Source organism: Eubalaena glacialis, chromosome 6 (assembly GCF_028564815.1).
Source record: "Eubalaena glacialis isolate mEubGla1 chromosome 6, mEubGla1.1.hap2.+ XY, whole genome shotgun sequence".
Lineage (NCBI taxonomy): Eukaryota > Metazoa > Chordata > Mammalia > Artiodactyla > Balaenidae > Eubalaena > Eubalaena glacialis.
Window position 1 is genome coordinate 48,347,893 of NC_083721.1, and position 23,412 is coordinate 48,371,304.

General features: G+C 40.8%; 1 protein-coding gene across 3 annotated transcripts in view; it reads left to right on the plus strand.

Annotated features, from left to right (window-relative positions):
• Positions 1 to 14,809, plus strand: part of COL8A1 (collagen type VIII alpha 1 chain) — a 153,051-nt gene extending 138,242 nt beyond the window's left edge. For 2 of the 3 annotated variants that reach the window (XM_061193015.1, XM_061193014.1), the window contains 2 exons: positions 9,643 to 9,973; positions 12,801 to 14,809. In XM_061193015.1, the coding sequence (XP_061048998.1) occupies positions 9,646 to 9,973; positions 12,801 to 14,710 (2,238 nt within the window). In that variant the 5' untranslated portion in view covers positions 9,643 to 9,645 and the 3' untranslated portion in view covers positions 14,711 to 14,809. The remainder of the gene's footprint in view (positions 1 to 9,642; positions 9,974 to 12,800) is intronic. The other variant, XM_061193016.1, reaches the window with a different exon arrangement.
• The last annotated feature ends 8,603 nt before the right edge of the window (positions 14,810 to 23,412 follow it).

Consider the following 23,412-nt stretch of genomic DNA (forward strand, 5'->3'; position numbering starts at 1 on the left):
ATGATGACCACAAGAAGCTGAGTGAACATTCATCTTCTCCTATAGATACAAAACAAAAGAAAGCGAAAAGATTGTTTTCCTTGTGATGAGAACTCTTAGGATTTATTCTCTTAACGACTTTTCATAGTTACTATACAGCAGTGTTAATTGCATTTATCATGTTGTGCCATTACATCCCGAGCATTTATTTGTCTTATAACTGGAAGTCTATATTTCCATGTCCATGATATTTATATTTTACAAAATACATTATAGTTAGTTGCTCTAAACAAATATTTTTACAATGTCCAGTTCAGTGATTTACATTAGATGAGACTTCCTCACACGTCTCTCTCTTGCAAAGGCCTGAAAACACCGTTATTTTACATTGTGTCATTTACAAGCTGTAGTAGTGCCAAGAAGGCAGAAAGATGCTCATGTGAATGGTAGAGTTCTCTCCAGCCCTTCTCAGTCACACCAGGAAGGAATCTGCCTTGCTGCACATCGCTGGGCCCATGGAATGGGGAGGGCCTTATTCTTGGGAAGCCCTCATCTTCGCCTGCTTTACTATAGAGCTGCCTCTAAATTTTGGATTTTCCATTTTTCTTAAAAAATGAACATTATAGCTCCTAAAAACGACTACATCATCCTATTCACTTCCTACTTAGCCTTCCCAAGGTGCATACTTTGTATTCATTTGTCATTCCTGTGACAGGAGGCATGCATCGATACTTGCTGAATGACTCTGGGGGACATTTTGAGCCTATACATTGTAGGGAGGTTTTATCATTTGTAGCCACTTTTTAAAGATTTCTCAATAAGCTTCAATTTTTAGTCAATCTTCGAATATGGTATAAAAGAGGTTATAAATCACGTTATTGTCTGTAAATTTTTTCTTATTTAGGTTCTTTCTTTGGTTTCTTGTCAGGTACAGCTTCTTTCATCAGAGGGATACTTGCAGGGGGGCTGTTCAGACCCTTCTCCCTCCATCTCCACCTGTAGAAGGTGGGGGGAGTGAATTGCTGAAAAGTAACCGGAAGTGTGAGATGACGTCCAAAAGGCTTAAGCCTGTACATTCATGAAATCATTTGTCCATGAAGTGTGGATTTGTTGTTCACGTTCACAGCTACCATAGAGTTTTAGAACTAGAGGGGACCTTGAGGTCATTTAGCCAATGTCCCTGTTCTGCAGATGAGGAAACTGATGCCCACTCAGAGTAGGTGACCTGCTTAGGTCAGAACCAGCATTTAGGTGCTCTGTGCTCTGCAAACAATGATGCCTTCATATTATGGGAAGAAAAGCTAAAAACGAAAAAAGGGTTCCACTTTAGAACTTTCCTTTTAGGGGTTCTCTCAAGTGTTTTATAAACTCTTTGGCAGCTGACATGATTCCAGTTAGAGAAACAAAAGGAGTTAATTGCAGACGTCGAGTATGTGAACTATTATTTTAAGAAAAATATTCTCCAGATGTTTCCCACCTCCTTTGAGAATAGAAAAGAGGAAATGAGCTTAAATTTCAGCAAGAAAGATTCAGATTAGATATTAGGAAATGTAGTCTGTGAATCCTGCAGTTGGTTACCAGGGAATGTTGTGAAATCTCCTCTTCTGGAGAACTTTTGGAATGTGGCAGTTGGCCATCCATTTCAGAGGGGTTATGTGGGTGGCCCATTTCTAGAGCCGAGGACACAACCTAATTGACATCTCAAGTTCTGTAGGTCCCAAGAGGTCATGCTCTGCCCATAGCTAAGTGGTGGGGCTGTTGGCTCCTCTTAACTATAGCAAAATTCAGGATTCATCAGTGAAGCACATGTTCAAGTTCAGTTTTATACATGTATCAGTCCTAATAGGTGTAATTGGGTAGACTGACTAAAACTAATGAATGCTTATTGGATATTTTTGCCCACTGCCTTCACTGGATTGTTTGACTAATATCTGATGGTTTAATTTCTTTGGGATCCATCTCAGCATATTCACCTTGACTTCCTTAATACCTTCCAAGCTTGTGTCCCTAGTCCACAAAGCACAAAGTAAGGGATCCAGTCCAGGATCTTCTCCTATATACAGGGAAATTCTTTATTTCAATGAAAAAGGCAGCCTTGGAATTTGGAGGAAAAGATGGAGAAAAGTGGACGTATAATTAGATCTGTACCTTGTTATCTAATGTATTGATGATATCTCCTAACAATAATCAAATGAGAATTACTTTTTTAAAATTTTTATTGAAATATAGTTGATTTACAATGTTGTGTTAGTTTCAGGGATAGAGCAAAGTGATTCAGTTTATATACATATATAAAATTTATACATGTAACTTACATATATTTATATATATATTCTTTTTCAGATTCTTTTCCATTATAGGTTATTACGAGATATTTAGTATAGTTCCCTGTGCTATACAGTAGGTCCTTGTTGGTTATCTATTTTATGTATAGTAGTATGTATATTTTAATCCCAAACTCCTAATTTATCCCCTCCCCCCCTTTCCCCTTTGGTAACCATAAGTTTGATTTCTATGTCTGTGAGTCTATTTCTGTTTTGTAAATAAGCTTACTTGTGTCAGTTTTTAGATTCCACAAATAAGTGATATCATATGATGTTTGTCTTTTCAAATAAGAATTTAAACTTTCTAACTTGGAATGTAACAGTCTTGAATTTCAGTAAAATAATCAACTGTATAAATACAGGATGGGGAGATATCATTTAAGAGTTTAGTGTTAAAAAAAAAAAAAAAAAAAAAAGACCTAGTAAGTGGACAAAGGATTAATCATATGTATTTGAAGTATGTTCATGGTGCTGGCAGAAAGTAAGTGCTCAAAAACTTAGCTAATATTATTATAACTTTGATGTTTATTGCCTTTCCTCCCCTAGCCATCCTCTGGTTCTGGTTTTCTAAATACAGTCACTGATTTTGCCCAATGCTAATATGGAACAGCACTAAACCATTCTTCTACTTACCCCCAAAAAATCCATTCCCCCCAAAGACTTAGGTTTTCTGAAGGTATCATCAGAAGAATTAGAGTTTCTTCATCTCTGAGGAAATGAAGGAGGGAACTTACAATATGTATCCTATTATAAACACAAAAAGTTCAATTGAAAAGACTTTTTCCTTTCTTGACTGCTCCTCCATTGGAGATCTTTTCTCTGACTCTTTGCCACGCGGCAATCACACTTAATCTCCTCCGGAATCCCCCAGAAGGCCAACTTTCCATACCCTCTATTATTTAGAGTTGTTTCTATCTTCCTTTAAAACCCAGGTGCCAGCCCATCCAAACGCAGAAGGCTCAGTTTCTACAGTAAAGTGGGTTTCAAAGAGCACCACCTCAACATCCTTACCCACCCTCTCCTTTGTTTTTCTCCATATCATCCAGCACACCGTACATTTATGATTGTATTTAGTTTGTGTCGCCATCAAAGCATAATCCTCAAAATGTTAAAAACACAATTCTCATTTGTAAGTGAACATGTCAAAGTTTTAAATGATGACAAAGCCAATTTGAAATAAAATATTAAAAATCTGGGTTTTTCATTGTAATGAGCAGATAAAAAAGTATGCTGAGATAATGCTAAGTTTAATACAAAACTGGTTAACATTCTAAAGGGCAATAAAACCGTAACCTGAGTGGGGTTAATCAACATAGTTTATAGAGTTGTTAATGTCCTGTAATACTAATAAATTATGCAACAAAGTTACATATCCCTAGTTCGATGACCCTAAGGTGGGCTTATTTGCATGGCAATAAAAGATCATGTGACCATCTATCTTTTGCCTTAGCCAAGTTGGGGGATATATTTCTTAATACCCCCTTCCCCACCCCCCACTAAAAGTAACCTACATGTGCACTGCCATTTATGAATCAAAAAAGTGGGTCTCCCCTACAAGCTGCTCAGATAATAAAAATAGCAACAAAAGTTGCACAAGAAGGTCGTAAGTTGCCTTGTAAATGTTTCCATCATTATTAATATTCAGGTAGGAAATATGAAGGCCTTCTGTCAACAACTGTTGTAGGAAGGATTCCAAATGGGGAATGAGGCGGAATTTGATATTTTCTAAAGCCCCTATCAACACTGCAAGTTTAGACTGTAAGGGTTCATCAATAAATGCTGAGAAAGTCAAAAGAATATCACACATTTTCCTGGTTCTCAAGAAACTTACAATTATGTTGAGGTCTAACGGACAGAAAACAATAGGAGAAAAACATAAGGTTGATTAGAATTATATTTAACTTTGTGTTAAACTTTCAGTAGTACTAGCAGAATAATGCTGTTTGAGGAGGTAGGTAGGGAAGACTTTATAGAAGAGGTAGGAATTGAGTTGGTCTGGAGGAATGGTAGGTGTTATGGGCTGAGCTGTGTCCCCCCAAATCATATGTTGAAGTCCCAATTCCCCGTACTTCAGAATGTGAGTGCATTTGGAGATAGGGTCTTTAAGGAGGAAATTAAGGGTAGGCCCTAATCTAACATGACTGGTGTCCTTATAAGAAGGGGAGATTAGGACACAGACATGCAGAGGAAAGACCATGTGAAGACGCAGGGAGTAGATGGCCATCTACAAGCCAAGGAGAGAGGCCTCAGAAGAAACGCACCCTACCAATACCTTTATCTTGGACTTCTAGCCTCCAGAATTGTGAGGAAATAAATTTCTGTTGTTTGAGCCACTCAGTCTGGGGTACTTTTTTATTGCAGCCCCAGCAAACCAATACAGTAGGGTTGAAATATGGAGAGGGGTTTAAAAAGAATAAGAATCCTCCAGGAAAAAAAAGAATACCATGAAAAAAGAGGTCAAAATGAGGACTGACATAGATGAGGAATAGAGTCTTGAAACAGGGGTTTACATTAATGAATGGTACATACAGCTACTGTTGTCATTAATAAGACTCTTTCTTTTTTCCAGTATTGTGTCTTAAGAGAGATAAATAAACCTTTCAACCTCCGCACCTCTATCCAAAATTTACTTCCTCAGAGAGGTCTTCCCCCACCATCCTTCCAAAGCAGCATCTGCCACCCCAAGCCATTTTCAAGCCCTTTCCCCTGCTTTATTTTCTTCACAGCACTTAAATCTGAGATTACAAAATTTATTTTTAACTTGTTAATTACATGTCTTCCCACACTAGAATGTGAGTTCAATGAGATCAGGGACTTACCTCTCTAATTCACCTCTCTTTCTCTAATCCCCAGAACAGTTTGTAACAGTTAGTAGGTATACCATAAATATCTGTATCTAGGGAATGAATTTCCCTGAGAAAAGCAATCAATCGGGAGGGAATTTTCTTTGAGAGGCATGGAAAAGCCAAGAAAACAATTCTGGTGAATATTGGAGGAGTAGGATACTGTGTGACTTTCCCTTGTTTTAGTTGTGGTGAATCTGAAGCCTTGAGAAACTACAAACTCTGTGTGAGGGGGCAAGTAGGGGGCACAGAGGAGGGCCACCCGGCAGCAGATGAGAGAGGCTTGTCCACACCACACACAACATGGACACACATGCACACACATACACAAATACAGACATGCTGGGAAAGGGAAAGGGAAAGCTGTCCCATGTGAAAGGGCAAGTTGGATTTAGGGCAAGGATTGAAGGTTTAAATACTTAAACATTCTTTCAGACAGTAAGCCAAAATCTCATGAGGATCAACATACAAATAAAATGCTGAGGAGCGTCTAAAATAATATATATCACATTTCTCTGTTATATACATTACAGATCACATGAGGAAACTGAAACTCTCTGCAGCCCTGCCCAAATATAGGGAACCGTTTAGGGCTGTTCAAAATGATTAGGACTGGCGACTCTGACCCCAGAATGAATAACTGCCTTGGTTCAGCTGTTCTTTTTTGCCATTTTTAACAAGTACATTTGAATGGCCATTATTGTTTTATTCATGTTAGGTTTATCATTATTGCAGTTAACCTCACATTTACTTTGGCTAGTATCCTTCTTTGAAAAGTCTTTGACATTTCAGTTGGTTTTGATTTGTCTTTTTGGCCACACTCCATTAATAATAACAAATGTGAGGAGTGCTTTTCGGCTTACAAAGAATTCATAGTATCATTTGTGCCCTTGAACAGCACTGTGGGAGAGTCAGAGATTATAATTTCTGTTTTATAAGCAAGGAAACTGAGGCTCAGTGAAGATAAGGGACTTGCAGAAAGTCATAAACATAGTGAATGGCAGAGCTACAACGCAACTCCTGCCTTTTGGTTTCTTCTACAGTGCGTTTCCTGTATGACATGACACCCATCACTAAGCTAGCCTGGCTGGCAAAGATCCAGTGTTCACACACAGTATGTATGTTTATGTTCACATGTACTCAAACACACACACACCACATACCGGTTATCAAATAGAAATCCAAGAACACATCAAATAGAACTCACAGCATTATTGTGTTCTACATCCTTAGAAAAAGAAAAAAGAGGCAAGAAAACCCACTACCACCATTTCTCCCCAGCAGGAATTCTGAGGCTCCTTCTTCCCACCACGTGTTTGTACAGTGTTACACAAATCTGATGTTCTTTTGAGTGATTTGGGGAGAATCTCCACACCACTTTGATCACCAAAAATGTCCTCAGGGACAAGAGGGAAATGAGTAAGGATAAGTCAAGTGGTAAATTCTAACCAGGGCCCCTACATAAATATTCAAGCTAAAACTGAATGAAGTTTATTTAAATAAAGATCCAGAGAAACGGCAGATGGCAGACTGAAAGAGGTAGTTTTCAGGAGAGAAAGGCCAAGCCTATGAGAGGAAATAATTGTAGTAGAGCAGAATCCCAGTGGGCCTTTGGTATTCAACTGGTCTTCTTCCAAGCATTTCGCCCCCTTCCAATTTTCCAGTGTTTCATTAGACTGTCCTGGTTTGAAGATTATTAAGTAAATCCAACACAGCCACTGAAGTGAAGGAAGGGTGAAGGACCAAGCATGCTGTCTATTATCACTCCAAGTTCAGGGTTTAATAGTGAAACTCATTAACCCCCAAAGGTAGAATTAAATCCCAGGCTACACATCACCAGATATTACCACTGTCAGCTCTCTCGTGACTGCCTTAGACATTGAATGTTAGAGTCAGATGGGGCTTAGAGAACAACTGAGTCTTATTTTTAACAAATAAAGAAGTTGAAGGGATCTGTTCAGATACACAAAATTAAGATGAAGTTCTGGTCTTATGAGTAAAAAAAGTAAGGAACAGTGGTGTGTAGAACAGGCTGTAATTTGTCTTAAATGGGTGTGCATATTCAGAGAATATCTCTGGGAAAATATGAAGGAAAATGGGAAATGTTGTTACTTCAAAGGGAAAGGATTTTAGATACTAAAGAACAGAAGTGAGAGGAAAATTTACTTTTTCCCCCCCGATATCCTTTGCTACTCATTAATAGTTTACACATCTGTCACTCCTACTAAAGAAGTGTAAGCTCCTTGAGGGCAGGGCCTATTGACCATATTATAGTCATCTTTGTAATCCCTGGGTGGGTCTCTTATTGTGTCTCGTAAGTACTCAGTAAACTACTGTTGAGTACTTACAACAGATGTTCTTTTTCCATCTAAAATAAATTTGACTATTGAGTATAAATCAATATTAATTTTGTGGCTCTTTCCAAATGGTTTATAACAATTAATCATTCATATAAGGACATAAAATAACAGCTTTCTATCTTCTCCCATTTAGAGTACACTTGAAACAAATAGTTCTTGAAGACTACTCTGATTTATGAAATAGAGAAAGTTTTATAAATCATTTTGCTGACAGATGTTTCTTAATTTTCACCCCAAAGGGGAAAAAATGATTAGTTAGTATATTTAGAAAAATTGTAATGCAGTGAATTTCATGGTGGAGATTTTTACTAAATATTTTCTTAGGTGCTTTTTATTAACCAATTCTTCTGTAGCCTGTTCATACTCTTGGCATTACTCTTGAATACGATGTTGCAAAGTCAACCCACATTTTCTAAGAAGTGGAAAACTATGATCCAGAATTAAGTAAGGCAGAAGCAAAGAAAACAAACTCTTAGGAGAATGGAACTTAAATTATTTACTCAGTTAGTTACTGAATTAAATTATTTACTCAAGTTTACTCAAAGTTTTCCAGAAGACATTTACATTAAAAGTTGTGAGAAACTTGCCACTTCTTTCTCCATACCCCCAATTCCCCCCCTCCCCCCACCCCGCCACGTCCCATCTCTCTCTCTGCAGCATTATGATGACACTCCATTTAGGATTCAGATTTTCGTTAAGTCCCTCTATAAGATGTGGGAGCAAAGCCTTATGTGTAGTTTTAGGACCTCCGGGGAATTGAGCAGACGTCGATGTGTACCACACTTGCCCTCTAGCGGGAATTTGTGAAAACTGCAGTTCCCCGGGCTGTTGGGTCTTCAACCCTGCGCGTTTCCAAACACCCATCTCAAGCTGTTTTTTATAAACAGATAGACCTCATTTATATTTATTCTACTAATTACTAACTTGCAAAGGGTGCTATTAAAAGGCTTATAAACAGCTTATTCTTGTGAGTAAACATCTCTATCTTATTTATACAACAAATTTGCTTTGTAAACTCCTTTCTTCATAATAGTACAAAGATAAACTTTAATGATCTCCAGGTCCAATTAACCTAATTCTGAACAAATGACTTCATAGTACATAATTAGAAGAAAGAAATGGTATCCCTGTATGTACATAATTATGATGGTGATTTTTTTTTTAAATGACATTTTGGGGCTGTCACATGAAGTACCTTCTTTCCAATTCAGAAGATATCTTCGGTTTTTATTGTTGTTCTTGTTTGTTCTTTAACCTTTATACGTTTATGACCACACCAAAGCAGCCAAAGGACATCTGACATATGAAAAACTACTGCTCCTGGCATAAAGCCTATAAATTATTAACTGTTTCCATTTACAATAGAATATAGAATTTCAGCACTTACTAACAAAGTATGACTTGCCACTAAGTTTGCTTCATTTTGGAGAATCTATTCTATCTGTTAGGATTAAGTTCAGTGCAAATGTATGGCACCCAAAATAACAATGGCTTAAAGAAGGTAAATCTTTATTTCTCTCTTGCGTAAACAAATTCCAAACTTAAGGATTAATATCAATATATGGCGCCTCCAAGTTCAACCAAGGCTCAGGTTTCTTCTAGCTTGTTGCTCTACCATCCTCAATGCACAGCTTTCACTCCATGGTTCATGGTGTCTGGCCCGTTTCCGGGTAATATATATCCACGTTCCAGCCAGTGGGAAGAAGCAAGAGGAAGAACATGCTCACTCCCCTTAAGGAGCATTCTTGGAAGTTGCACCCATTACAACTACACCCAACAGACCAGAACTTTGTCACATGGCCACATCTAAATGAAATGTCTTCATTCTAGGCTTGCTCTGTTCCAGCTGAAAGTCAGGGGTGCCAATACTATGGAAGAGGGCAGAGTTCATGTTCAGGGACAACCAGCAGTCTCCCACCAGCTGCCTTCATTTGATAGATCCTACTCTTTCCTGGGTTTTGTCTGTTTGTTTTCTATTGAAAGGTGACATCTTCCCTTCCATTTGTTTTCCACTCATGAAGTTCTGCTAATAAAGACCATGATTCCTTTTCTTTTTTTCTCCCTTCTTTCTCTAAGTAAACTCCGGTCACCTGGCCTGCTGGTTTTCACCATGTTGGTGCGTACCTTCCTCCACAGGTGATGGCTGGTCCACCTGCCCTTCTGCAGCTGCTGGGAGTACTGCTTACCATTTCCCTGGGTTCCGTCCGGCTCATCCAAGCTGGTGCCTACTATGGCATCAAGCCGCTGCCACCTCAAATTCCTCCTCAGATTCCACCGCAAATTCCACAGTACCAGCCCCTGGGCCAACAAGTACCTCACATGCCTTTGGGTAAAGATGGCCTTAACGTGGGCAAGGAGCTGCCCCACATGCGGTATGGCAAAGAGTATCCACATCTACCCCAATATATGAAGGAAATTCAGCCGGCACCAAGAATGGGCAAGGAAGCAGCACCCAAGAAAGGCAAAGGTAACATACTTCAGTTCTGCTGTAAGACAGCAGCTTTCCAAAACCCTAAACAATACGCTGCGGGTGGGGAGAGCTAAATTTTAGACATTTTTCTTTTAGCATGTGTGACTGACATTCATTAACTGCCTACTGTGCTCTAAACCCTATCCTTGAAAAGTTCAGGTCTTGAAGAAAGACAAAATTATTGTATGTTGTGCTTTCTTATTTCAACAGCATCAAATGACAAAAAACATACTTAATAACAAATAAGTTTAGTCCCTTACTCATTATTTCTTTATTCAAACATACAGCAACTAATGAGCATCTCTTTTTGTGTCAGGCTCTGAGCCAAAATGCTAAGGGATATAGCAGTGGAAAAAAAAAAAAAGTGATGTCAGTCTTCAGAACTAGGAGAGCAATGTTATAAGAACCTGCTGTGTTAAAAAAAAAAAATCATATGAAAGCACTTTGTAAACTAGGTGCCAGATGAATGTGTTTTTAAGACTGCTCTAATTAAGTTGTTACACATGTCAATCAATAAATCTACAGAAGGAGCCTGAAGAGTACAGACTATATACCTACCTAGAGATGATGATACCTGAAAATCTCTCCATTACTTTCTAAGGCATATTCATTAGTTATTCAACACCAGCAAAATGCCTATCACTGTGAGAGACATTTTCTTTTTTTAAAATTGTTTTGTCTTCTTTTTTTTTTGGCCACACCGCGTGGCTTGTGGAATCTTAGTTCCCTGACCAGGGATTGAACCCGGGTCCTTGGCAGTGAGAGCACAGAGTTTTAACCACTGGGCCACCAGGGAATTCCCGAGAGACATTTTCTTATAAACTCAGTTGGTTTATAAGAAACGTAGGAAACCTAGCACTTGCAGGAAAGGAATTGCAATCAGAGTAGCAATTCCCTTTGAGGCGGTGGAGGCCATTCCCAATGGTCCCTGCAAAAGCAGGAAGCTCTGCTTCTGGGGAACTACTGGATTTGGTGTTAATAGGCCTGAGTGCCTAGAGGCCAGAAAGGAGAGAAACCTAGTCATTTAACCTCTTTGAAACTACTTTTCTTTGTTTGTAAAGTAGGATTATGGAGAGAGTCTATGACATAAGGTAAGTACTAAATAAATGCTAAAGTACCATAAAAACTTTGAGTTGCTACAGTTGGTCATTCAACAAAACCTAAGAAAGAACAGAATATACTCCAGGCACGTGCTAGACATTAGGGATTCCTGATGAATGTGATGTGACCCTGCCCCAGACGCTCTCTTGATATAGGAGCTACACAGTTCCTGCTTAGAAAGAGCACACCCTAATTGTACAGTAGTAATCCTATTAGCATAAAAGAAGTATTTCCAGTTTTCTTCCCTTTAGGAGCTGATATTCCACTTAGGGGATTATCTCAGTCATTTGTTTTCCTTCCTTTCTTGAATGGCCTGCCTGGATTTTGAAACTTCCTGTACTTATTCAGATGGGTACCAGATTGCAACTGAGGAATTTGGAAAATATATGAGTTCTGTGGTTCTATTTTGTTCCCTGACAGTAGCTCAGTGAAAAATACAATGGTCAGGATTAAGATGCAACTAATGGTTAATATAAGACTTTGGGACCATGAATTTCCTTTCTTTATGTTATTCCTTACTCCCAGTAGCATGAGAGATCCAGAGTTGTGTTTCTCTGAAAGGCATAGCATAATCAATATAATTACATGTGCTTTGTATTTTGATAACAATTTGAGAAAGCATAACGCCTTTCACATCTATTTTCTAATCTTGTAGTGTGGGTGTATTATTCTTGCTGTACAGACAGGCAAGCAGGGATGCTGATGGCTTAAGTGACCCAGTCAAGATCTCATTTCAAGGCCAGAAAGAGAAGCTGAGCTTCCTGCTCCTAATCCCAGCTTAACTCCTTTTCTGCACTGTTTATCATCCTAAAATACCTTATTCAACTACTCCTGTTTAAAAACCAAATTTGCAAGTGAGAAGTAACTTACTAAATTGAAGAATTAATATTTGAGGCTTAGGAAATCCTACAGCATATTAAAGAAATTAAACACATCGATTTGACTCTAGAGGACAGATGTTTAAGATGTTATTAAACCACATACAAAATAAAAATAAAATGCTTCTATTCTTCCCTGAGTCTACATGATAATGACCGTCATCCTGTACATCATAGTATATTTCAGCACAAGAGGAAACATTATTTTTCCATATATTATATTTAAAATTCAAGGACATAGAAAAATAGAGTATAACATTAAATAGGGAAAAAACAGAAAAAATAAAAATGACTCCAACATTGTTTAAAATACACACACACACACACAAATATATATATATATACACACACACACATATATATACATACATACGTACATATATATAGAACACATGAGATGGAAATACAGATAAATGTCAAGCGATTATCTCTGAGTAGTGGGCTTATAGGCAACTTTGATTTTTCTTTGTCCTTCTTTGAACTCTTTATAGTGAATACACCATAATATCTCCAAGTTTGTACTAGGAAGAATGTTTCTTCATTACTTTTTAGCTTTTTTACTTAACTAATGCTGATAAAAGCAGCCACAGATATCAGTTCCCAAAACAGTATCTCAAATATGACAAAGAAATTATCAGCCTGATTGTCCATTAAGTACTGATAATACAGTCCTGGAACACGAGCACATTATTCCTAGTCTTTCCTCTTGATAAGTAATAGGCAAATGTGTCAGAACTAAATAATGATTGAAGTGAAGGATGATCAATATTAATCTCTCTCTCTCTCTCTCTCTCTCTCACTCCCTCCCTCCCTCCCTCCTTCTCTCTCTCTCCCCCCTCTCCCAGCAGAAATACCATTAGCCAGTTTACGGGGGGAGCAAGGTCCCCGTGGAGAGCCTGGCCCAAGAGGACCACCTGGGCCCCCTGGTTTACCAGGTCAAGGGATACCTGGAATCAAAGGAAAACCAGGGCCACAGGGATATCCAGGAATTGGAAAGCCAGGTATGCCTGGAATGCCAGGAAAGCCAGGAGCCATGGGAATGCCTGGGGCCAAAGGTGAAATTGGACCCAAAGGGGAGATCGGACGCATGGGGATCCCAGGACCTCAAGGACCTCCAGGGCCTCACGGACTTCCTGGCATTGGGAAGCCAGGTGGGCCAGGGTTACCAGGGCAACCAGGTGCCAAAGGTGAGCGAGGACCCAGAGGACCACCAGGACCTCCAGGCCTTCAGGGTCCTAAAGGAGAGAAGGGCTTCGGGATGCCAGGTCTGCCAGGCCTGAAGGGTCCTCCAGGGATGCATGGCCCTCCCGGCCCTGTCGGACTTCCAGGAGTGGGCAAACCAGGAGTGACAGGCTTCCCTGGGCCCCAGGGCCCCCTGGGAAAGCCAGGCCCTCCAGGCGAACCTGGGCCACAAGGCCCTATAGGGGTCCCAGGGTTTCAAGGACCTCCTGGGATGCCTGGAATTGGAAAACCAGGCCAGGATGGGATCCCTGGGCAGCCAGGATTTCCAGGTGGCAAAGGGGAGCAAGGACTGCCAGGACTGCCAGGACCCCCAGGCCCTCCAGGGATCGGGAAACCCGGCTTCCCAGGCCCCAAAGGCGACAGGGGCATAGGGGGTCTTCCTGGGGCTCTGGGACCAAGAGGGGAGAAAGGACCAACAGGTGCCCCTGGACTGGGGGGCCCCCCAGGAGAGCCAGGCCTGCCTGGAATCCCAGGTCCCATGGGCCCTCCAGGGGCTATCGGTTTCCCTGGACCCAAAGGAGAAGGTGGGGCTGTGGGGCCACAGGGGCCACTAGGTCCCAAGGGTGAGCCAGGGCTTCAAGGCTTCCCAGGAAAGCCAGGTTTCCTTGGTGAAGCGGGGCCCCCCGGCATGAGGGGTTTGCCAGGTCCCATAGGGCCCAAGGGGGAAGCTGGGCATAAAGGTTTGCCAGGGCTCCCTGGTGCCCCAGGGCTGCTTGGACCGAAGGGACAGCCAGGAATCCCAGGAGACCAGGGCTTACAGGGGCCCCCAGGTATCCCAGGGATTGCAGGCCCGAGTGGCCCCATTGGACCGCCTGGAATTCCTGGCCCCAAAGGGGAACCGGGTCTCCCAGGGCCCCCTGGGTTCCCTGGAGTAGGGAAGCCTGGAGTAGCAGGACTTCATGGCGCCCCAGGGAAGCCTGGTGCCCTTGGTCCCCAAGGCCAGCCTGGCCTTCCAGGGCCCCCAGGCCCTCCAGGGCCCCCGGGACTCCCAGCTGTGATGCCCCCGACACCACCACCCCATGGAGAGTATCTACCAGATATGGGGCTGGGAATTGACGGAGTGAAAACCCCCCACGCCTACGGGGCTAAGAAAGGCAAGAACGGAGGGCCAGCCTACGAGATGCCTGCATTTACCGCTGAGCTGACTGCGCCTTTCCCACCCGTGGGGGCCCCAGTGAAGTTTGACAAACTGCTCTATAATGGCAGACAGAACTACAACCCGCAGACGGGCATCTTCACCTGCGAGGTCCCTGGGGTCTACTACTTTGCATACCACGTTCACTGCAAGGGGGGCAACGTGTGGGTTGCTCTGTTCAAGAACAACGAGCCCATGATGTACACGTATGACGAGTACAAGAAGGGCTTCCTGGACCAGGCGTCCGGGAGCGCGGTGCTGCTGCTCCGGCCCGGAGACCGGGTGTTCCTCCAGATGCCCTCTGAACAGGCTGCGGGACTGTATGCCGGGCAGTACGTCCATTCCTCTTTTTCAGGGTATTTATTGTATCCCATGTAAGAAAGAAAAAAAGAGAGAAATTTAATAGAAGAAAAGAAAAGGATGCACCAAAAAATCCAAATGGGAAACATAATTGCTTCAAAACATTTATATAGTTGGAAAGTTATATTTAAGTGAAAGTCTGAACCATCGTGTACAAATAAAAACTAAGATGCATGTTTAGTGCTCTGCACAGCAGCTTGTGATTGAAAATGATGGGATAGATTTATGTATCAAGTACTGACACTTGTGTTGTACCCACTGGAATCGTATTAGCTGTTTATGTTATGTGCTTCCATGATAACCTGCTTATTCAGATCAAAGTATTCCAGTATGAAAGAGCATAGCTAATGAAAGTCACTCGCTCATACTGTTTACTTTAAAATATTTATAAATATGGCTTAAAGAAATGTCAATGATAACAATTACATACCGTATTTACTTGCATAATTTCCTCTGTATTTGTGCAGATACTTTGCCATGGGATGTGGAAGAGCTCTGCAGTGCTCTTCCCCAGTGAGGCGTGGACAGAGAACCAGGGTAGAGCTTTACTCCAAGGGATGTTTCTCCCCTGTCGGAGGCTGTGTCTTTTAAAACAAGAGTTCTACTCAGAATTGTGTGTCTAGTGTCCCTAGAAGAACAACTGTAGTGTATTTACTCGTGCCTTCTGTGTGCCTAGCACTGGATGAGACACTTCTGTGGGGCCTAAGACAGTGCCCCGTAGGGAGCTAACAAACCAGCTGGGAGACATGAGCAGGAAGTAACTCATTTATTCCTCACGGGTTCTTTTTGCTTGTTTTTTTTTTTCCTGTGATTTTTTTTTTCTCTCTTGTTGTCTCCATGTAATTTCCATTATGACCCAACTAATATAAACACCTGGAAGTCATAAGAAAAAAAGTAACCCTCTCCCCTCATAACTTTCCAGTTTTGCGGAATGTTCATTATAAATAGCGGTTCTTAATTGTGTTTACATGCGTATAATAATCCCTCTCCTTTGCCTACACACACAAATGACTACAACGAGGTTTCACCCACGAAGGGGATATCAGTACTTTTTAGTAGCTACTGAATTTCAAAGAAATTTCCCTGTGTAGTATACATACAAATCGGTGTGTCATCTTAAGTTCCAAAGTGAATTTCCTAAATCCAAGCCGTCCTTTGTTTGGGGAAAGAGGGGGCAGTTTCAGAATTACATAGGAAAATAAATTTTTTTGAAAAAATAATTTCTGAAGTTTTAAATTAAAAAATAGATGTATTACTTCCTGCTGTAGGTACTAAAAATGCAGGAAGCAACCTGTGGAAGAGCCACCTGGAATGTCAGAGGGCAATGACAGCCCATGCTTTTTATGTCACCCCACAAGTATAGGAATCAATACAAATTTAAAAAGAAAAGTAAATTTTTTTCCAGGTTTTCATTTAGGTACATACTAATTGCTTTGCACATTCAGATCTGGTCTCAAAACACAGACAAAGCATTTCAAGTTGGCTATGAGTCTGCTGCTGACACTATAAGCCACTGGGGGGAATAATGTGGGGCTATGGTGGTGGAGTCTTGTATCTACACCTCAAAGTTAAGAGTGATGAAATGAGGGGATAGGTACAGATGGGAAGATACACAAATAAATACGGTATAAACACACATGGAATTGTGTCTATGTCAAATCTGAATCATTTTAACCATCAAGAATATTCTCCTCAGCCTAATATCTGTCTTTTCCCTATATGGTATACAAGCACCATTTTTTCTCAATTTCTTAAAAAGAGAAATGAGTTCATTACCACGTGGTTTCTTACTCATGGCTAATTATATGACAAACTTTTCCCATCAAAAACATATCCCACCCAACCTTCAATTTCAAAGCAGATAGCATTTATGTGGCCAAATATTCTTTGGGTTGGTCTTGAGGATGCTGGTTTTGGGCCAATGGCTATGAGAGCCACATGGATCCACTGGGCTCTGTCTGCTGAAAAGCTGCATTGAAATGGCTTGGAGGCAAGTCAGATCAGCTGATTTATAAAACTGTATTTATCTGTACATGTATGGGCTTTTTATTTCCACCAAGAGAGAAAGTAGCTCTTTAGTCAAAACTAAATTTCACTTTTCAAATACCTTCCAACTTATTTATTGGTTGTTACTCAATTGCGTGTGTGTGTGCGTGTGTGTGCGCGTGCATGTGCGCATGTGTTTATTATCAGGCATATGCTTCTAACTTTTAGACAGGGGAGGAGCAAAATCTATGCCAGATACTGTATATTCTACAATGGTGCTAATCTCAGAGCTAAATGAATTACTCCATTTAATTTAAAAAGAGTTTTAAATAATTATCTATGTATCTTTGTTTCCCTTTTGAATGTTGCACATCATGTTAACACATTTAGTGTAAAAGCAGATGAAACAACCACATGTTCTAAAGTCTAGGGATAGTGCTACAATCCCTATTTAATTCAAAATTAACTAGAACTTATCCATGTGAAATGGACCAAACTGACAATATTGTTATTTAAATACAGAGTTTTAATGCAGGATGACATCCCACAGGGGAAAAGAATGTCTGTAGTGGGTGACTGTTCTCAAATATTTTCCAGAATACCATGAATGGTGAACAGACTGGTAACTTTGAGTTTCCATGATAGATTTGAGACATGTCAATAGCAAATCATTTTTGTATTTAAATTTTTGTACTGATTTGAAAAAAAAGTCTTATTAAATACCTTTAAAAGTATGTTTCTCATCTTGTTCATATCACTCAGCTGACACTGTTTGAACTTCATAACTGTTTATCCCCCAACGTGTTAATTAGCTGCTGACACAGAGACCTAACATAAACCTAGCTTAACGGGGACAATTCTTTCTCTTTGACATAACAGCTGCAAGCATAAACAGGCTGGGGCTCATGTGGCAGCCCCAGTCAGGGCCCCAGATTCCTTCTATCTTGTTGCTCTTCCACCGTGAGGGCGTGGCCCGCATCTCCAGGGTCCAGGAGAGCTAACCACCACAGGCACATTCCAGTCGGTGGGAAGGAGGAAAAATCAGGAAGGGGAGAGCATGCTTCCTTCTTAAAGAACTCAACCTAGTGGTTGCTTAGATCACCCTCCCACATACCATGCTCTGAATTTAGTCACACTGGCACAACCAGCTGCAAGGGAGTGTGGGAAATGGAATATTTACTGCGGGCAAGCATATGTCCAGCTAAAAATCAGAGGTTCTATTAATACAGAAGAAAAGAGAACAGATATTAGGGAACAATTAGCTGCTGCATCTGTCACATCCAACCTAAAAGGATAAACTGCCACAAATCTCTTTTCTCCCACAAAAAAACTAATCTTCATGTACTCAATTCTGTTACAGTTTGCCACATCAGAGCCAAAATTTTTGAGGGGAGATAGTGATGAGTGGAGCTTCAGAGCAGAAGCAGACCTGTTTCAAGAACCTAAGGGTCTTAATAAGCATCACTGATAAGGAAAGAATTCTTTTGTGATGACTTATCAAGCTCAGAATGATCACAGCTTATCATGTCTAGACTATCATAAAGGGATTACTCAAATCATTCAACAAGCAACTATGTAGCACCAGTCTGTGGCTGGTTAACTCACTTGTTTAAACGCATCAATCTGGAAATTCAAGACCAAAGCTTCCATTCCCACATAGCCCAACTAGTTCTATTTCATTCCACGGCCAAAGGCTCTTCCATAACATGGACCAGTCATCTCATGTGCACACAGTGTTGTCACAAAAGTAAATGGAAGGATAGATACAAGAGACAGAGGCAAGGAGGAATAAATGGTTGGAATTTAGAATGCCGGACAAGCAGGGCAAATCGATCATTACAATAGGTCTATAGTATCCCTTTACATTAAAACAAAACAAAAAGTAGCCCCTACTTTGCACCTGATATTACTAGGCAATGTGAGGGGCACATAAGCAACAGAAAACATGACCATTCTTTTAAAAAGTATCTTTTGTTTAGAGGACATCAAGATGTTTGTTAAACGAATTGACTTCCAGGTGATACACAAACAAGGGTGGTGTGAAGCCAACTGGATGCATACGTGCTAGCAAAGTTCAGAAAGAGAAAGGCCATTCCATGCTGCTCCCATCCTGGGAATGCCTTCTCTGACCTGTCTGCTCGATAATCCCTCCTCACCCCTCAGGACACAGCACAAGCATCACCTCTCCTTCCCTACTGCCCAGATCTAGTCACCACCCTGCCTTGTACAATCTTCTGTCCCTTTACTTTTCCTGCTTTATAACTGAACTGTTTGTCTGTCTCCCCTACTGATAGAGTGTAAGCCTCTTGAGAGCAGGCACCTCACTGCTTCATCTTTGCATCCAAAGCTCATCACAGAGCGCTGGTCCAGCTCCAGGGTGGAGGGAAGAATGAATCTCGCAGGGTTGCTGTGGGAGCTAGTGCTAAACTCGATGTGAGGTGTGACTGAATCCAGCTCTGGGATTCCAAGATTATACAGAAGATTATATGTCCCAAGATTATTTAGAAGTCTACTGTGGGATAAAAGCTAATCTCAGGTAGTTTTTTGGAGACGACGACTTTTAAAGAAATCGTCTTTAATTTGACAGAATTTGGATGAATGGAGCATAGGGCAGTGTGTGTGTGTGTGTGTGTGTGTGTATGACAGAGAGAGAGAGAGTCAGAAGGGGAGGCGGGGGTGGAGTGGTGTGGGCAGAGATAAGGGAAATGACCTGACTGGTTCAGAGGAACTACTCAAAAACTAGTAAAGGAAACATTTAATAACCAAAGAAGGATCAAGTGATGTAGGGCTTTACATATAGGGAAGATACATTTATATTTTATCTAATATGCAATAAGAAGACATTGTAGGTCCTTAAGCAGGAAAATGGTATGAACATAAGTATTTTAGAAAAGTTACTTTGATGATTCTATGGAGAATGTCTGACACAAGTAGCAAAACCAATGAGGAGATCAGAACAGCTTTAATCCAGGAATGGGGTGATGGGTTGATGGTTCAGGGAGCCTAACCAAGTCTAAAGAGTGAGAGTCACATGTCAGGTCAGGTGTTAGGGTTTAAGGACTGCATAACAATGGAGCTATCTCAAGGGCTAGGAAATGGAATGAAGAAGAATTGAAAACTGAAGAGACAGTTGAAAGACAGAACTGACCCTGGAGACAATCCCAGGATGGCCTTATGAGGGAGAAGGAAGCCTGACTCAAAGGTGGTTTCCTCACTGATACGCTTGGAAAACAGGGACGGTGCCACTGATAGAAATAGGCAGTCCTCCAGTGGAGCCTGCTCCAGGCAGGGAAAGAAGAGACGCTTGGTTTATATATAGACTTGTGGGATCTGCCTGTGCGCCAGACGCGCATTTGCTAGGCAGATGAGGGTAAAGCCATGAGCCTGGAGAGAGACCTGGTGGCCTATTGTAATAAGAAGGAGAGAAAAGACTCACTCAAAATCAGTGGCACCATTTGCAGACAAAAATGATTAGACTGCTTTAAAATCTCCTCCCTTACTTGCTGCAGGAATTTATTTATCAGATCCTTTCATCACAGATATAGCAAAGGGAAATGTCATCCCAATCCGCATGGAATTACAATGAACTCCAAATATGCAGAGCCAATAAAAAGTGTAAATCAATCATGTTTTCCTATATTTCAAAAAAGTTTTTCTCCTTAACGGTCCTTGTGACTCTAAAATGAAAATATCATGCTCATTCCATATCATGAAAAAGAAAAATATCTATGGAGTAGCCTTAGGGTTATCTTTCTTCTAGCAAAGAGTTACACGGAATTTCTGATGCCTTCATTTTCAAAACCAATGTTTGTATCAGGATCAACTTAATGCTCAAATAAGTTATTCTTTATGATGTCAAATAGCTGTTAATGATTTTTATTATTAGAAAAATATTTTTTGCTAATTCCTGGAGATAAGTGCATTGGAATTTCAATTTAAAAAGTGGGGCACATCACCCCATTTTAACAAATTATTCAGAAGTTTCTCATGTGTGTTACTGAAACACAGAACCATCTAACTGCATTTTCCTTTGAGGCATCCAGAACCTTTCCAGAGGTTTTTTCCTTTGCTATCTTAATGCAAGTAAAAATAGATTTTTATTAGATTCAAAAGCACTTCTAAATTAAAGTTTATGATTCCTGTGGAGACCTACAATTCACATGCTTTGTTAAAACCACCAAGACCTACAAATTAATTTTATAATGAGCATGGCCAAGTCAGTTCTCATCTAACAAGTGAGTGGCTGGCAGCAACATTCACATCTGCTCTTCATTTGTGGGTGACAGACACAATGGGGAAAGCTGATGGAACGCTTCCCAGGTTCCAACTGCCTGCTAGTAAGAGCTGCCTTTCCTCACCAAGGCCAATGCTGTCCTTGTCATTTGTTCTTCCAAACCAGAGTCACCAATATAGAACATGTTAGGAGAGGGCTCTGAGGCCAGGCTCAGAGAACAAATCTCAGCTCCTCTATTTAACAGCTGTGATATCTTGAGTCAATTATTTAACGTCTCTAAACTTCAGCTTTTGCACCTGTGAAACAGTAGATAATAGTAACTATCTTCTACATTTGGGAGGGTGGATGAGTTGTAGAGTGTGTTATGGAGGGGCAACAACTGCTACTATTTACTGAGTGACAACCATGTACCAAAATGCTTTAACTGTTTTTATGTATTAACTTAGTTACTCCTTATAATGACTCTTATTATTAGCTCCATATTACAGCTGAAGAAACTGAGGCAAAGTAACTTGTCCAAGATCTAATAAATGACAATGCCAAGATTTTAACCCACACATCTGGCTCCATAGTCCATGCTCTGAGCTATTACACTATACTGCCTAAAGGCAGGAGATAAAAGTTCTCGGCTGCCTAAGAAGCAAACAACTGCCAGTGAAGGTTTAGAATATTAGCTTGCCTCAAAATAGAGAGAGATGACCTCAGTTATTTCTTAGTTACTGTCCTTACCAGAGACAAGGAAACAGCCAGCTATCAAAAGACTATATATTGACAGATGTCATGGTGACATCCTTACCCCTTAGGAGATATGAAGGCAGTTGGCTTTAAAAACTGAAGGGACCACCTCACACCTATTAGGATGGCTACTATGAAACAACACAAAACAATACAATACAAAAAATAACAAGTGTTGGTGAGGATATGGAGAAATTGGAACACTTGTGCACTGCTGGTGGGAAAGTAAAATTGGGCAGCAGCTATGGAAAACAGTATGGAGGTTCCTAGAAAAATGAAAAATAAAATTACTGTGTGACCCAACATCTCCAGTTCTGAGTATATACCCAAAAGAACTGAAAGCAGGGATGCAAACAGTTATTTGTACATTCCTGTTCACAGCAACATTATTCACAATATCTAAAAGGTGGAAGCAACCCAAATGTCCTTTGATGGATGAATGGATAAACAAAATGTGGTATATACATACAGTGGAATATTATTCAGCCTTCAAAAAAGAAGGAAATTCTGCTACATGCTACAACATGGATGATCCTGGAGGGCATTATGCTAAGAGAAATAAGCCAATAACAAAAGGACAAATATTGTATGATTCCACTTATATGAGACACCTAGAGAAGTCAAATTCATAGAGACAAAAAGCAGAAGGGTGATTTCCAGGTGCTGGGCCTGGGGGGAGGAATTATTGCTTAATGGGTATAGGGTTTGATTTGCAAGATGAAAAGAGTTCTGGACATGGATGGTGGTGATGGTTGCAAAGCAATGCGAATGTACTTAATGTCATTGAACTGTACACTTAAAAATGGTTAAGATGGTAAACTTTATGTTATGTGTATTTTACTGTAATTTATAAAAATAATCTAAAAAATAAAAAAACTAGAGGGAAAACATCTGTTAACAGGACTAACCCATGATGTAGGAGGTAACTGAAAATGACCTCCGGCAGCCTCCCTTACCTCCACGTTCACCAGTGTTCACCAAATGGGTAAGGAGTCTAAGCAGTACCACCACGGTGGTCCAGAAACTGCAAGTCCCAGCCTCTCCCAGGGAAGCTCTGCAGACCACTGTGGGGCTGCCGCCTACTGCACCTCCTCTACTTCAGTGGATATGACCTTCTAGGGAGCTTAAGACCCAGCTGCTTGAGGCAGACAGTCCACCTTCACCCAGTGACTCCAAAGGACAAACTAGAATGAGCTTCCTTTCTTCTTCAAGCCTAAACATGAATCTCCATATCAATTTTTTGGTTCCAAAGGTGAAGTTAAAGATCAGGTGTTTCTTCTTCTAAATGATCTTTAGAGCTCATACATATTCAAGATTTGAACTTTTTTTAAAAGTAAGTTTTACTTTAGCCACCTGACCTCACCAAGCCCTGTGGGGAGAAAGATGGAAAATTCACTGCAACTCTAGGCAGGGTACCCTGCGGCCCATAGGAGACGGGAAGTAAGCATGGCTTCTAAGACTTGCAGGTTCCCAAGGAACAAGTTCTCCCTCTTGTGGCCAGAGGAGAAACAACAGCTTCACAAGCAGGTTTTTTTCTTACATGAGAAAAGTGGGTCAGGAATTCACTTCTGAGGATAGAGTGTGGATGGTTTGTCTCTGCTCCACGACGTCTGGGGCTACAACTGGAGGGGAATCAACACCTGGGGCCTGTAATCATCTGGAAGCATCTTCATTTACGGGTCTGCCTGTTGATGCTGGCTGTCAGCAGGGACCTCAGCTGAGCTGTGGGCCAGTATACCTACATATGTCCTTTTCATGTGGTTCC